The 16446-nt window shown below is 33.2% G+C and overlaps 2 protein-coding genes across 2 annotated transcripts; one reads left to right on the top strand and one right to left on the bottom strand.

The window, feature by feature from the left end:
* Positions 1 to 2568: 2568 nt before the first annotated feature.
* On the bottom strand, positions 2569 to 3006 carry LOC131040004 (uncharacterized). Its single transcript, XM_057972872.2, has one exon. The coding sequence runs from the start codon at positions 3004 to 3006 to the stop codon at positions 2569 to 2571; it is 438 nt and encodes a 145-aa protein (XP_057828855.2).
* A 10-nt stretch (positions 3007 to 3016) lies between these two features.
* On the top strand, positions 3017 to 6741 carry LOC131040003 (uncharacterized). Its single transcript, XM_057972871.2, has 3 exons — positions 3017 to 3061; positions 4664 to 4738; positions 5950 to 6741. The coding sequence occupies exons 1-3, from the start codon at positions 3017 to 3019 to the stop codon at positions 6739 to 6741; spliced, it is 912 nt and encodes a 303-aa protein (XP_057828854.2).
* Positions 6742 to 16446: the final 9705 nt, after the last annotated feature.

Genomic DNA, 16446 nt, shown 5'->3' with positions numbered 1-16446 from the left:
TCCAACTAGGAATCTATATATCGTTCCAAAATATGTTACTAAAATTTCAGTTCACATAAACATGATTGGATGCTAGATAAAACTAAGAAAGATACGTTTGTTTCAAAATATCCTTGCATATAAGAAATATGAAAGATAAATGCTAGTGACGAACTTAAAAGGCTGAAGTTTTAACTAGCATGAGAAATACATAATGAAGTACTGCAAAATCTAAGTAATAAATTTTAATGTCAGAAGATAAGTAAACTACATTGAAAGGTAAAACGGAGCAATAAATGGTCATGAGAATTATAATATAAAGCAGATCACAAATAAAGATGTTTCTGCAACCACTGAAGCAGCACAAGAGACGTAGATGGTACTGATTGAATACAGGCCTAATAGTCAGCATTTCTGGTTTCAATGTTGCGATTACTATATTAGAGATTGAAGCCCAAAATAACCAAATATATTCTAGTAACAAAAACAAGCCTCTAAAACTACAATAAAGAAGAAATCCTGGTGCATCAGTTTTAAGGTTTTTTTGTTCTAAATTAGCGGCTGAATTTGAGATGTGGAGTTGCGGTAAAATTCAATATTGTCTAGACATTCAATTTTCACAGATGGGAAGAAGAAAAATATTCAACTTAATCTAGAGCGGTACATTAAAACCATTCAAAAACAAGTTGACGATAGGTAATTGCAAACCAATAGGTACTCCAACAGAAGCTCATAAATAAATTTCACAAGAAATGTTTCCCAATGCCGAACCTTGCCATTTATCAGCTGTCAAAACAATTTTCAGATATCTTCGAGGAGCTATCAAGCAGGGGATTAGATTTGGTAAGAGTTCAGAAGAATCTCCAAAGCTAATTGAATATTGTGTTACAGACTACGCAAGAGTTATTGATGACCAAAGATAGACATCAAGAGACTAATTCAATTTAAGTGGAGATATAGATTCAAGAGCAAGTAATAACCAAAAATTTCTCCTTTTACTGCAGAGCCAGAATACGTAGCAGCTTGTCAATCCCTGAAAGAATTAGTATGGTTCAGAAAATTGTTGAAAGACATTGAGATTACTCAAACACAACTAATAGTGTTGATATGTAACAGTCTAAATTGCATGGCAATAACAAAGAATTCAAGGTTTCGTTGAGGAATTAAGCATATTGAAGTACAGTATCAATTACTTAGTGAAATTGTAGAAGAATATTGTGAAATAAAATTGATGGTAGCAGAAGTGTTAACAAAGTCACTGTCAAAAAATAAGTTTAAGTTTCGTAAGAAAGGATTTGATGCGCAGAAGTTTATCTGAAAAACATTGGCTAAGTAGGAGTATTGCATGTAGGAAAATAGCCAATATATAAGACCTTAGATTTCCATTTTCAATAAGAAAGCACATGCAAAATATTTGCTTAAATGTAGTAAAGTTAAATGAGTTAAAATAGAATAGATAGCCTTTTAGTACGACAAACTCTTCTTTTTCTTTGCATTGAATCTTTATTTCATAAGGTAAACAAGATAATCCCAAATGTATTTTATTGTAAGTTTGATTACTTGCACAATATTGTGTTTTTTCCTGCGTGTGTTTTCCGTAGCTTCATGTAAAATCTATGTCAGTTTTGTACAGTAAGGAGCTTTAATGACATACAAAGATTGATTACTATGCAAAGGATGAAAACCAATAGCTCAACAAATCAAAACCATGGAAAATCCGTGTATGAGGATGTCGAAGTACGTTTAAAATGGATAACTCTTATAAAATCATAGAATAGAACTGTAAAATTCCATGTCGAATGTAAAAGTCTGAAACCTTATACTAAGAACTAAAAATATCCCACTTTGTGAATTTCAATACTCATTTCAGAACAGAATGCCAATGGATTTTATTGTATTCATCAATGCAAGAATTGGTAATGGGTAGAATCAGAATGTTAAATTGATATGTTCGACAATGATGCAAATCCTCCATTCAAAGGGATCAGGGAAAGTTCATTCCTAAAACTTACTGGATATAGTGATTTGCAAAGGTTTGAATGAACTTCAATTTTTGTAGAAAAAAACAAATTCTTTCAAGACATACAAAAAAAATTAGAGTTTATATTGAACAATCAAGCTACAAGCATTTGATACCATGTAAGGATACCAAGAAGACCCGAAAAGTTGCGAAGAAAAGCATTGGATGATAATTATTAATGTAAAATCCGTTATGGTACAGGGAATACTTTTAGACTCCGCTCTTTTGAGACTCTCCTAGATCTCATAAAGTGATAACAGAATGCTGTAGTAAAATGGAACAGGTTGTGTAAATAAGTGAGAATGCTCCAATTCCCTATGTAGCCTCCCAATGAAACTAACTATGTGGCTTCCTGATTAATAAAAATCAAGCACAATGCAATGCATTCTTATAATTTCTTATTCATGGATCTCCAACTCAATACAAGGGCATCAATTACACCTGCAAAACTGTGAAATTGTTTACTAACAACATCAATCTGGACACCTATTCGCTGTGCTCCGGAGGATGTTAGAGGCCCATGTGCAGCCACCAACAACATAGGGTGCCTACTCTTAAACATATTCCAATCAACACCCAAAGAACAAAAGGTTCTTCAATAGTCCCTGAGTCTCTGTTATGCTAGTTAAAACAATTGCATCGGTTTCCCTCATCCCAAGCAACATTTGAGCACAATCTGAGCGAGCCCACCTAGTGACATATGCATTCAAGCGTACGGCATCCCAGCCCTTAGCTTGCAAGGCCATAAGAAAATTTGGAACAACGGAAGGCTTGTCCAGACCCAATACTAAGGGCAGTGGGCACAAGATTTTGCGCACGTGCCCATCTCCCAATTCATCAACCAAACCTTTGGGGATTGCTATGGTGGGCACTAGGGTTTTCACTCTAGGATTCTCTATACAGAATTTTAAATCCTTGAGGAGTTGGGCATTCTTTCCAAGGGCCCCCACAAAAAATGGATCCCCCTTTTTATTCAAAGGATTTCCCCTGCCCTCAATTTGTGGCATGCATGCACTGATGGGGATAGATAATTTCTTTTTCCAAAAACCTGCTGGCTCTGTGGTACAATCTCATGAGGATAGATATTTTTATTTCCCAGAAACTTAAGAAATATTGTTTCTATACTTAATATCATTTATAAACATAATTACATAGAAATATTAACTCCAGATCTGAAAACTCAAACCATGAAAAACACTCGAGAATTCACAATCAAAGACAACTTTTCTTGTATAAGGAGCCCTGCTTCTGGATCAGAACATGTCAAAGACTTTCATGAACTCAAGACCTGGATTGTTCTAGGTCTTCGTACAGATTGATGATTCAACGGAAACAAAAAGACAACGGATGGGGAAAATTCTACTGACCAAAGGAATAGTTTAGCTGGTTGCTCGCAGCACAGCTTGTTTCATTCTATTTATCGAGCGATGCAAACGTTGAACAAGAATTTTGCTCACCCATTGGGCGAAGGCTCCATTGAGCCTGAAACCCGATCTACCAAACTAGAGTCTGGGAAACAGACTTGATATGAAATTTAATTTGAGGCCACTGACGAAGAACATCAAACATAACTCACTCCCTCTCTTAAACAATGGCCTAGCTAGCTTCTCAGCCGTCCGATTGAAAAGAACAGTCAGGATCGTTGACGTGACAATAGATCCGACGGCCACTAGAACCTTCCAAATAAACTTTAGTGGATGTTTTATATTTTTCCCTCTTCTTGCTCATTGGCCGGTTGCGTTTTTCTTCAAATTTTAATTAAAAAAAAAAGGAAAAACCGCGGGAAATTATGAAGGACGAATTAGAAAAAACGAAAAATTGACTTAAAATTACATTTTTTAAATCCAAACACTCTAAGCATTAGGAAAAGTGACGTTTTTTAATGCTGGCGTCGTGCTTCGAGCAGAAATTAATTGACAATGCAGTAGGCAAAAACATTAGTCTGACAATGCAGGGACCAATAACACTATTCTTAAAAATCTTAATCATCAACAATATTCACCAATCAAAGAACCAGAAAACCGAAAAGGTCACCACCACCAATCTGTATTTACATTTTTCCATTTTTTTTGTGGTTTACAGATGAGCAGAATATGCTGGAGACTCCCATGCTGGACACTGACACTACTGGCACTCATACACTTTAAATAAAACCGGATTGTATTTTATTTTTTTCCATTTAATTCTACTCGTTCTTTTTTTATTGTAAAAGAGGAGATGTGATACGTCTGGTAACAGCGTCCTCCTCTATAAAACACCAGACTGCAGTCTTATTATTACAAAAGAGTTACCGTTGTCTCAATAATGTTTGGAATTTTTGTGTTGCCCTAATACCTTCTTCTTTTTATGTTTTAGAGGTTATAGAAAAGTCATATTGTAATACATCTTTACTTTAAATGCAACCCCTTGTCTATAATTTCTATAGTTATATATAATTATAGACATGTTGTATATAACTTGTTATTATTATTATTATTATTTTGATTCGATTTAATTTGTTGTTAATTTTATTTTTAATAAATATTAAAATTTTTTTTATGGGGCCTCTAAGGGTAATCCGGGGAGGTCTGGGGTTGGGTAATTATTTTTTATCACTCCTCAAAGATCATCAAAGCAGTGGGTAAATATATTGGTCATGGCACTAATAATGTGGCTGAGTTTCAGGCCTTATCCTTTGGACTTGATCTTGCTCGTTCTTTAAACATTAAGGACATTGTTATTGAAGGTGATTCAATGCTGGTATTTCAGGCGGTTGCTAGAAAAAAGTGTCTCTCTTGGCACTTGCAGTATTTTTTAGAGCACATTTTCCTTCAACTAAATGGCTTTTCCACTTTCTCTATTTCTCACTGTTTTGGAGAAATTAATGCTTTCGCGGATTTTCTTGCAAACAAGGCTGTGGTTGAGGGTGCTGATCATATAGAACTTGCCCCTTCAGATTTTCCTATCTCTTGCATGAAACTTCTCTCTTACTAGACCTCTTGTTGTTGTTGTTATGGCTTTTGCTTTGGATTCTTTTATGGATAGGCCTCTCCCTGATTTCTAAGGGTTTTTTCCATCCTTCTCTGCTTATTATATGGATGGGCATATGTTTGCTAACTATTCTTGTGTTGTCAGGACTACTTTTACTTGGTTCCCTTTTGGTTGTGGGTTTGTTCTTTGCAAGGCCTTGGAGTCATGCGGTGCATAGACAGTTTGGTCCTTTTGGGTGATGATACTTTGTGGACATGGTGGTCTCATTTTGGGGTGCCATCTTCTTCACTGATTCCTATAAGCTTTTTCCAAGCTTCCTTTATATCTAATGCGATTGATATTGTAATCAGGGGTTGTATCTGGGTTGCCTATGGGCTTTTGTAATGGGTAAATAGGCTTTTGTTTTTTGAGCAATACTGAAGGGTTTTCTTACTGGTTCTTTCCCTTCAGTGCTCGTTGAACCAGACACCATGTAAAAAAGTATAAAATTTAATATAATTTCAGTGGTTCATCCACTTTTATCAAAAAAATATATATATATATTTTTTTTATTTCAAAAATATGTTTTCATTAAAATATAGACAATTATTTTTTTAATAATATATATTAAAAAAAATTATTTTTCTAATTATTATTGATTGTAAAATTTAAACAGATGTAAACATTTAAAATTTATCATTATTAAATCACCTTACTAATTTTGTTGTTTATTTTTATTATTCAAAAATTAATTACTTTTGTAAGATTATATATTTAAAATAAATTATATTACAATATATTTTCACTTAAATTCACAACTAATTATGCCGAGAGGCGTAACCTACAATGGCATCATATAAGGATCATCAAACTTATTGGTGTAAGAAAAAAGAAACGGTTCACATCCCTCAGAGTTACAAATGCATACGAATGGTTTCAGTTAGTTGTCTTCTTTTGGAAAGTGTTTTTCTTGAATTGTAATAAAACTTCCTTTGGATCAGGAAATTCATTGTTCTGTGCTTTCTAGGAAATGGGAATTGCTTTCGAGGTCATTACCCAGCCTAATTTTTTCAGAGGACATCTTTTATTCATCAGCCTTCCGAAGACGTGGACTTGTAAACATAATTGATGGCATTCTTAATTCACATTCTGCAGACCTTGCTCTTTTCCAATTTCAATTACAAACCTCCGTCATTTCAAGTGCAACGCTTAATGAGTGGGTTCACTGTGCTGCTCTGAAACATGTAAAAGAGATGAGTCTCGAATTTCTTAGAGAGGTTGAAGTTCCGACTTCTGTTTTCTCTTGCCGCAAGCTCAGATATTTGGCTCTTAGGAATTTTCGTCTGGAAAACATGCCTGACTCCTTTGCTCGCTTTGACTTCCTCACAAAACTTTGTTTAAACTACACTTACCTGAACGACATGACCTTCCAGAGAATGTTGGATTTATGTCCAGTCCTCAAAATTTTAGCCGTTGGTAATTGCCATGGACTTCAAAGAGTTAACATACGTTTCAACAGACATCATTTTCTCAATCTTGATATTCCACCATCACATCATAGAATTGATAGAATCAGAGAAATAACAGCAAATTGCCCGCGATTGGAGAGCCTGGCAATAGAAGTCCTGTATCATGTGGAAAAGATGGAATTTGACTTGCCACAATGTTTACGTTTGTCGATAGTAGTTCCACGACTTGAGCCTTTTGAAAATCTGACATCACTCACGGAAATGACATCCTTTCGTCGAATCTTATGTGAGGGTTTGGGAGAAGAAATCGAAGGCACGGATTGAGGTGTTTGGAAGCCACACTTTGCTTGATTGGCTTGATAGAGTTTTACTAAGTGGAATTCGACATCTCTTCTTGCAGATTGCTCTCACTTGAGCTCTTCTTCCTGAGCAGCAACTTCTTCATCTTTGCGAATTTGCTCTCTGTTGTCAAAATTGTATACATTCTATCAATTTTGGGGGAGAATGTTCTGACCTCCATGCCCTCCCATGGTTGTTTTCTTTTCTCCCAACCAGAATGTAGATCACACCAATAAAACAAGAAACTAAAGAACCTTGCATTTATAGAGGAATTCTTAGATTTGGAGATCATTGGTAAGTTTTTTATTTCAAAAGATTTGTTCATGGTTATATTTCATTGTCGACTTTCTGCACTCTTATTCAAGTTTATGATCCCACCAAGCATTTTGCCATTTAGTTGCATGCTTTACAAGACAAAACATTTAAGCTTACATGGTCATCAAAATATGATTCTTTCACCAATAACGCAGTCTTCATATTTAGCATGAAATGCTTTAGTCCATGTTATAATTTACCAAATGCTTTTGCATGTAAGTCGATAAAGAAAAATTCGGCTTAATCAAATTCTATATTACGCCATGACTGAAGCGATGATAGACTGCTTTTAATTTTAAATAACAACCATTGTGTGCCTTCATTATGTTTAAATCGATTGAATATCCATCTTCTTCAATACATTGATTTGTAAAATGTTACCGCTTTTGCAGTTATATATATGTGCTTTCTGGTTGTTCAGATATGTAATTGAAAGAAGCCCAGCGATGATCAAAAGAAAATTTTGCACAAATCAATTCTCAGAAGATATCTGAGCCGCTATAAGAGCATTATTCATTTGTTTTATAGGGTTGTATGCATGTTTTCATATTTTTTCATCTGTAAAACTCATTTGAGCTATTAAAATGATGGTTATATAGGAAGATAGAAACTCTCAATCGAGGGCCTGCAAGTTTTCAATATAACTGATGCATTTTTAGGAGCACTTTATTAGGGATTCTATCAACAAATTCATGGTCTTCATTTAGATTATTTTTTCAATATTAGATTTGAGCAATGAGTGTATGACTGGGAAAATTAAATTTATATTAATTAAAATTAATAAGAAAAATAAAAGCAACATTTTGATTAAAAAAGGAAGAAAAGATTCTAAATTTCATTTAAGAAGATAAAAAAAATTCCATGTTTCTAAATCTTAAACATAAACATATATAATGTTTCTAAATTCAAAAAATCAAGATTACATGCTACACAATTATTTCAAAAATACATATAATTTTGTATATCAAAAGAATTTTTATAATTTAAATCTTAAACATATATAATGTTTCTAAATTCAAAAAATCAAGATTACATGTCACATAATTATTCCAAAATGATATATAATTTTTAATATCATAAAGAATTATTTATTTTCGAATCTAAAACATAAACATATATAATGTTTCTAAATTCAAAAAATTAGATTACATGTTACACAATTATTTCAAAACTAATTTATAATTTTTTATTTTCAATTTAGAAAGATCAAATTTTTTTTTTATGTTTCTACATTTTAATCATAAAAATATAATGTTTCTAAATTCAAAAAATCAAAGTTATGTACACATAAATATTTCAAAAGAAAAAATAAATATATAAAAATATTTATTATTAAAAGTAGTTAGTAATTTATCATATCATTATGATTTTTTGATTTATATCTTATATAATTATAATACCTTTTAAAATTAATAATATAAATAATTTTTAATAAAAAAACAATTATTATTTAATTTGAAAATGACTTTAAACATAGAATGTATGCTCATAATACAAGTATTTTTCATTTTAAAGAGGTATTTGACAAGAATTTTTCCTTTTCAATAAACTCACAAACCCTACACAAAAACCAAAAATTATTCTTAAATATGACATAAACCCTAACCCTAATCATAATATTGACCTTAACAGTAAAGTAGCAACCCTAACTCTACCAATAATCCTAACACTTACCCTAATTATAGAATCTTAAACCTAATCCTAAGCCTTAAGCCATACCATAATCCTAACGCTAAAATTGACCATAATAGCAAACACTAAACCTAACCCTAACCCTAATTTCTAACTTAAACCTAATCATGATGTCGACCCTTACCATAATCCTAACCCTAAACATCATCCTAACACTAATAATTAACTTGAACCTAACAATATTGTTAACCCTAACTATAAGCTTAACCATGATGTAAAGCCTTACCCTAACCATAATTTTAAATAACCATAAACCTAAAACTAAACCTAACCATACCCTATTCCTAACAATATCCCTAGCCACTATATAAACCCCAATCCTAACCATATTTCTAACTTGTACCATGAACTCTAACCCTAATCCATAACTCTAGCCATATTCCTAAACCTAACCCTAGTTGTATTGCTATCATTAGCCCTAACCCTAAGCATGATGTAAAAATTAACATTAATCCTAACACTAACCCTCAAATATGATGTAACTCCTAATCCTAATTGTAACCCTAATCCTATCCCTTACATTAATCATAATCCTAGCACCAACCCTTAACCGTAACCATGATGTAAACCCTAACATTAATCCTAACACTAACTCTTAACTATAAGCTTAATGATAGCCATAATACTAATCATAATCGTAACAATAATCTTAACCTCCATCCTAATACTAAACCTTAACCTTGACCCTAACCCTAGCCATAATAGTAACCACAATCATAACCATAACCCTAACCCTAAAATTTAACCATAACCTTGATGAAAACATTGACCTTAACCTTAAGCCCTAACAGTAATCATGATGTAAATCCTAACCCTACCCATGGTGTAAAGCTTAACCCTATCTACAGTCATTAACCACAACCCTAACCCTAAGACAAACCATAATCCTAACCCTAACCCTAACACTAACCATAATCTTGATCATAACACTAAATCCTAATCATAATCCTAACCTTAATCCCAATGCTAATGCTAGCCTAGCCATAATCCTAAACCCTAACCCTAACAATAATCGTTAGCTCTAATAAAACCTCACCCTAACAATAACCCTAAATCTAATATGAAACCTTAATCCTAACCCTAAACTTGACCATAATCCAATCACTAAATCTAACCCTAACCCTCATAATTAACTTGACCTAACCATGATGTTAACCCTTACTATAATCTTAACCCCAAACCTAGCCATAATCCAAACCCTAAACCTAACACTAACACTAATTATTAACTTGACCCTAAAAATGATGTTAACATGAGACTAACAATATCCCTAGCTATGCTAGAAACCCTAACCCTAACAATATTCCTGACCCTGACGATGAAATCTAACCCTAACCATACTCCTAACCCTAACCCTAAACATATCCCTAAAATTATCTTTAACCCTAACACCAACCCTTAACCCTAGCCATGGTGTAAACCCTAATGTTAATCCTAACACTAACCCTAAACCATAATGTGAGTCCTAAACCTTTCAGTTACATTAACTCTAACCTTAAAACCCAATCCTAACCATAACCCTAACGATAACCATAACCCGAAACCTATCCCTAATCCTAACCCTAAACTCTAACCCAAACCATAACCCTAACACTATCGTTAATATTAAACCCTAACCCTTACCATATTCCTCACCCTAACCTTAGGCCTAAACCTAACTCTAACCATGATGTTAATTGTGACTCTAACTCAAATCCTAACCATAGCCCTAACTTGATTAACTTGAACCTCAATCTTAATCCCTAACCCTAACCATGACCATGATGTAAAGGTTGATCTTAATGTTAAGCCCTAACCCTAAGCATGATCCTAACCCAAACGCTAACTTTAACCATGATATAAATCCTAACCCTAACCCTAGCCCCAGACCTAACCCTAATCATGATGTTAACCTCGACCATAACCTTAACCCTACCCATGGTGTAAACCCTAACCTTAGCCACTATCCTAACCACAACCCTAACCCTAAGTCTAACCATAATCTTAACATCAACCCTAACACTAACCAAAATCCTAACTATAACCCTAAACAATAATAATAATAATACTAACCTTAACCCCAATCCTAATGCTAGCCTAAGCATAATCCTAAACCCTAACCCTAACAATAAACCTTAGCTCTAAATCTAAAACCTCACCCTAACCATAATCCTAAATCTAATATGAAACCTTAATCTTAACCCTAAACTTGATCATAATCCAAACACTAAATTTAACCCTAACTGTAATTGTTAACTTAACCTAACCATGATGTTAACCCTTACCATAATCTTAACCCCAAACCTAACCATATTCCACACCCTAAACCTAACCCTAACACTAATTATTAACTTGACCCTTACAATGACGTTAACTTGAGACTAACAATATCCTTAAGTATGATAGAAACCCTAACCCTAACCATATTCCTAACTCTGACCATGAATTCTAACCCTAACCATATTGCTAACCCTAACCCTAAACCTATCCCTAATATTAACCTTAACCCTAACACCAACCCTTAACCCTAGCGATGATGTAAACCTTAATATTAATCATAACACTGATTCTTAACCATGATCTAAATCCTAATCCTAACCCTAAACCTATCCATAACATTAACCCTAACCCTAACCCTAACCCTTACCCTAACTCTAGCCATAACCCTAACCATTACCATATCTCAAAACCTATCCCTCATCCTAAGAGTAAATCCTATTCATAATCCTAATCCTAACCCTAAACCCTAACCTAGACCATAACCCTAACTTTATCCTTTATCGTAAACCCTGACCATAATCCTTGAACCCTGACCCTAAGCCTAAACCTAACTCTAACCATGGTGTTAATTATGATCCTAACCTGAATCATAACCGTAATCCTAACCTTAACCCTAACCCTAGACATAATCCTAATAATAACCCTAACCCTAATCTTAACCATAATCCTAAATCTAACCTTAATGCCAATCATGATATAAACCATAACGCTTATCATAACCCTAACCCTAACCCTAACCTAATCATGATCCTAAACCCTAACCCAAATGATAATCCTACCCCAAACATAACCCTAACCCAATTGAACTTTGATCCTAATCTATTCCTAACCTTAATCTGGCCCAAACCCTGATCCTAATTGAACTTTAATACTAATTTAACCCTAACCTTAATGTAATTGAACCATAACCCTAATTCTAACCCTCACTTTGATGTAAACCCTAAACATAATTGTAACCCTAACACTAAACTCTAACCATAAACTTAACCTTAAAACAAAACCTTAACCCTAACCATAATCCTAACTGTAACCATAAACACAAACCCTAATCCTAAACCAAAATTAAATCCTAATGTTGTTGCTAACCCTAACTATGATATACAACCTACCCATTATCATAATCCTAAGCCTAAACCCTAACCCTAATCATAACTCTAAGAATGATTTAAACCTTAACCTTGATCACAATGTTAACCTTAACCATGATCCAAAACATAACCATAAACCAAATCCTAATCCTAACCATACCCCCAAATATAATTCTAACCCTAACTCTAACTGTAATTATGCTTACCCTAACCCTAAGTTTGATGTTAACCCTAAACATAATTGTAACCATAACCCTAACCCTAACCCTAACCTTAGAACCATAATTCTAATTGTAATCCTAAACCCTAATGTTAACCATAATCCTAAACCAAAAGAAAACCCTAATGTTGATGCTAACCCTAACCATGATATAACCCCTAAACATTATCATAAGCCTAATGGTAAACCAAACCCTAATCATAAATCTAACCCGAACCATGATGTAAACTTTAACGCCGACCATAATACTAACCTTAACCCTAACATTGACCATAACCATAATACTCGTGATTAAATAAAGTTTAATATATCTCGGATTTCATTATTTGCTTTGACCTTGCAACACATATATGCTATAACAAATAGTCTAAATAGAAATATAAAATTTTTATATATCTCTACGTATTAATATAATAATATTATAATAGAATTTATTTTAATAAAAACATACTATATAATTATTTATTGATTTATTTTATGTTTTCTATGTTGCGCCGCACAACTACCACTAGCATATGCACCTTAAAATTTAATTTAATCTATATAAAATACGTTGAGAGATATCCTTCTCGAGGTGCCTATTTGACTTTATGGTGTCAAATTGATTAAAAATAGGTGCCTCGAGAAGGATATCTCTCGGCGTATTTTATATAGATTAAATTAAAATTTAAGGTGTATATGCTAGTTATATTATTAGTGGCTTTGTTTTAATGTGATCAATTGTACCTTTAGCAATGCTGAATCTAGGCATAATGCATGGTATCATGCTGAAATGGGGCTTTGTGTGATACCATGCAATTAAATCTTTCTTTGGCACCTCAACTTCCAAAGCTGGAATACCCCTACATGTATACTTGTTTTTCTATTTTTTATATTTTTTAAAAATCAAGTACATAGTATTTAATTAGATTCTGGGTTTTAATGGAGGATGCATTGAAACAAAAATATTGTATAATATTAACGTTAAGGAGGTTTTGGATCTCTATGTCTGACTCATGTGGGTCATCAATGTCAAGAATTTTTTTTTCATAATTTGTATCCTTTTTTATTTTTTTTACTGAATTGAGAGAATTGACATTGATTTTAAAAATTGTGTATTTTAATGTAATTAAGTTTATAGATTTAGGGTTTATTTTTATGATTAATTATTAATATATGAAGTTTCAATTTATTGATTTTTGTCTTAAAATTTGTATAGATTGAACAAGAATCCTAGATCTGAACCATTTATTTGATTTGTTTGTCTCATTACAAATTTTGAATTAATTGCATTTCATATTTAGTGCTTGCTAGATTCAGGCTACCAAGTCAATTTAAATCTTGAATTTTCGTTGCTTCCATAACATAATTATATTTAATGATAAATGAAATAAATAAAACTACTTTTAAATATTTTTGGAACTTGGTCTAAAAGCCCGCACATTTTTAAGAATATAAAAGGAGATGTCTATCTTTATTTGAAAATCATCATCATTTAAGTTATTCTTCTACATTCAATTGTTAGTTTTGAATAGTTTGTTCAATTTAGAGAATCCAAGGTTGGAAACCCTTGGCTTATTCAAGGTTTGAGAGGACAAAAATCCTCTTGAATTACATATTTGAAATCAATGATGAAAAATCTTTCATCCAATATTAGATTATTCACAATTATGTTGGTTTGTTAAATTACAAATATTTTTTAGTTCGCTACAATGTCATTACAATATTTTTGTGAGCAAATCTTATAATTTTGTTTTTGGCCAATTATGTTTGAGGATCTATATTGATTCTCATATTTTTAGCAATTTTTTTAGCATCATATAGAATTGTATCTAAGTTGTTTCAATCAACCTTAACTCAACACCACATTGGAAGGGAGAAATTTCATCATTTTGAATAATAAATCAGTTATACTAGTCATTATTCATATCATTTCAATCATAATTCATTATAAGAATGGGGAGAAAATTGTAGTTTGATATGTTCCCAATGTTCCCAAGATAAATCTGATATTTTCTAGCATATTTTGACAATGTTCCAAAAGTTTAAGGAGAAACATAGAGTTCACCAACTGCCCATCATACCATCTAGAGTTTCAAATAATATAATTTTTGGTGGATTCCCAATAGCTAATAGGGCTTTCTAGCAACTTTGACATTATTCGAAGGATAGACACACCTCGAGATGGTGGAGGGAAAGGAGTGAGTAGAGTGGGTGTCAATGGCCGCGCTGCTGTCTTGAGCCCGCTAGGGCCAAGCTGCATGTCCGGTTTTCTTTTCTGCATATGTTCATTTTGTTGTAGATAGGATTCAGTTTATCTTTCTATGTGGTGGATGGGTGTTTCGAGGCTTGTTTCAGGGTTTGTTTTGGGGTTTGATGGGTGTGAAGGGTGTTTAGGGGTCTTTCTTGCAGCATGGTTCATGGATTATGGTTATTGTTATGGTTTGGGTCGGGTTTTTTATAGGGAGGTTTTTGCATGGTAGAGATTCCATTGTCTTCTAGTCTGGTGGTGGCTGGAGGTAACAAGAATCTTAATGGCTCTTCATTATGCATACATGCACAACATAGAGAGATGTTCTAAGAGAGTGATTTTAGGAGGTGCTTTTCATTTTATGTTGAGTTTGGAAGAGAAAAGAGGGGGTTTCTTAGGTTAGGTCCAACTTGTGATCTTTTTCGAGCTCAATTGGATTCTCTTACTTATGTGGATGTTAAGACTTCTAATAGGACTTTCACTTGGAATAATAGACATAGTGGAGAGGAAGCAATCTCTAAATAGTTGGATGGCTTTCTTGTCTCTTGTTTATGGGTATGCAATGACTTGGTTACTAGTTCTGAAATTCTTGAGTAGAGACGTTTTGATCATTGGCCAATAAAATTTTCTACTTCTTCTTTTTTTGTTCTAAAGAATCCTCCTTTTAAATTTCATCTTATGTGGCTTCGAGAATTTGTTGCATGACTTAGTTTCTATCTGGTGGAGAGAGGCAGGGCTTGCGTATGGCACATATATGTATTTCTTTATTAAGAAAATTCAATATGTCAAATATCACCTTAAGAGATGGAATACTTTCTATTTCGGTAACCTTAAGTCCAAGAAGAGGAAGGCTTTGGATCGTCTTGCTGAGATTACTCACCATATTTAGGATAATAGTTTTCCAGATGCTCTTGGAAAATTTGAATCATAGGCTATGTGAAATGTGGAGTGGTAGCTACGTGAGGAGATTTATTGGAAACAAAAGGCTCGGGTTGATTGGCTTTAGGAAGTGGATAAGAATACTGCTTTCTTCCATCATTCTGTTCAACCTCATCATAATAAGGGGTACATTTCCTCTCTATTTACCTTTGAATGACTTCAAATTTCTTCTCTCTTGGCTATGTCTCATGAGGCCCGTTAGTTTTACTCTTCTCTTTTTGTTGAAGATTCCCCTCCTACTACTAAGGAGGATAATTTGATCCTTCCTTGCATTCCCTCTTTGGTCACCATTGTGATGAATGATTCTTTCATTTGTTCGATTTCACTTCTTGAGTTGGAATATGTGGTGTTTGGGATGAACAAAGGTAAAGCTCCAGGCCCATATGGTTTTCTTGTTGAAAATTTTTAGGAGTTTTAGGATATTATTAATTTGGATCTATTGGAGATTGTTTAGGAATATATTCATAGTAAGTAGATGTTTTGAGCCTTGAAATCTACCTTCTTGGTTCTCATTTCCAAAAAGGAAGGATCAAATAAGATTAATTTTTTCATCCTATTGCCCTTTGTAATGTAGTTTATAAGATTATCACTAACTTAATTGTAGAGAGGCTCAAAAATTGTCTTCCTATTGTGATCTCAAAGAAACAAGGGGATTTTATGGCTAGTAAACAAATTTTGGATGGGGTGGTGATGGTTTCTAAGGTTATTCACTCTATGACAACTTCAAAGGAGAGATCTATATGATCAATAACCGAGTCATGATGTTGAGTCAGAGATATCGTATTTTTTTTTTGCCTTTTATTTTTTAAAAATAAAACAATAGTATGAAAACTTCTATGAAACATTTGTTTTTAGTTGTAAAACAGTTTTTCATTGTTTTGTAGTTTTAAGTTTTGTTTTATTGCTTTTTCCTTTGATCGATGTAGGAAATCAGAAGTCTATAAAAA

This window comes from Cryptomeria japonica, chromosome 7, assembly GCF_030272615.1.
Source record: "Cryptomeria japonica chromosome 7, Sugi_1.0, whole genome shotgun sequence".
Taxonomy (NCBI): domain Eukaryota; kingdom Viridiplantae; phylum Streptophyta; class Pinopsida; order Cupressales; family Cupressaceae; genus Cryptomeria; species Cryptomeria japonica.
This window is presented reverse-complemented; position numbering and strand designations above follow the sequence as displayed.

Coding starts and splice junctions, on each gene's coding strand:
- LOC131040003 (XM_057972871.2), top strand. CDS start 3,017: ATGGGGATAGATAATTTCTTTTTCCAAAAACCTGCTGGCTCTGTG. Junction 3,062..4,663: donor AAAAACCTGCTGGCTCTGTG/GTACAATCTCAT, acceptor GCTGAGTTTCAG/GCCTTATCCTTTGGACTTGA. Junction 4,739..5,949: donor TTGAAGGTGATTCAATGCTG/GTATTTCAGGCG, acceptor CCTTTGGATCAG/GAAATTCATTGTTCTGTGCT.
- LOC131040004 (XM_057972872.2), bottom strand. CDS start 3,006: ATGCCACAAATTGAGGGCAGGGGAAATCCTTTGAATAAAAAGGGGGAT.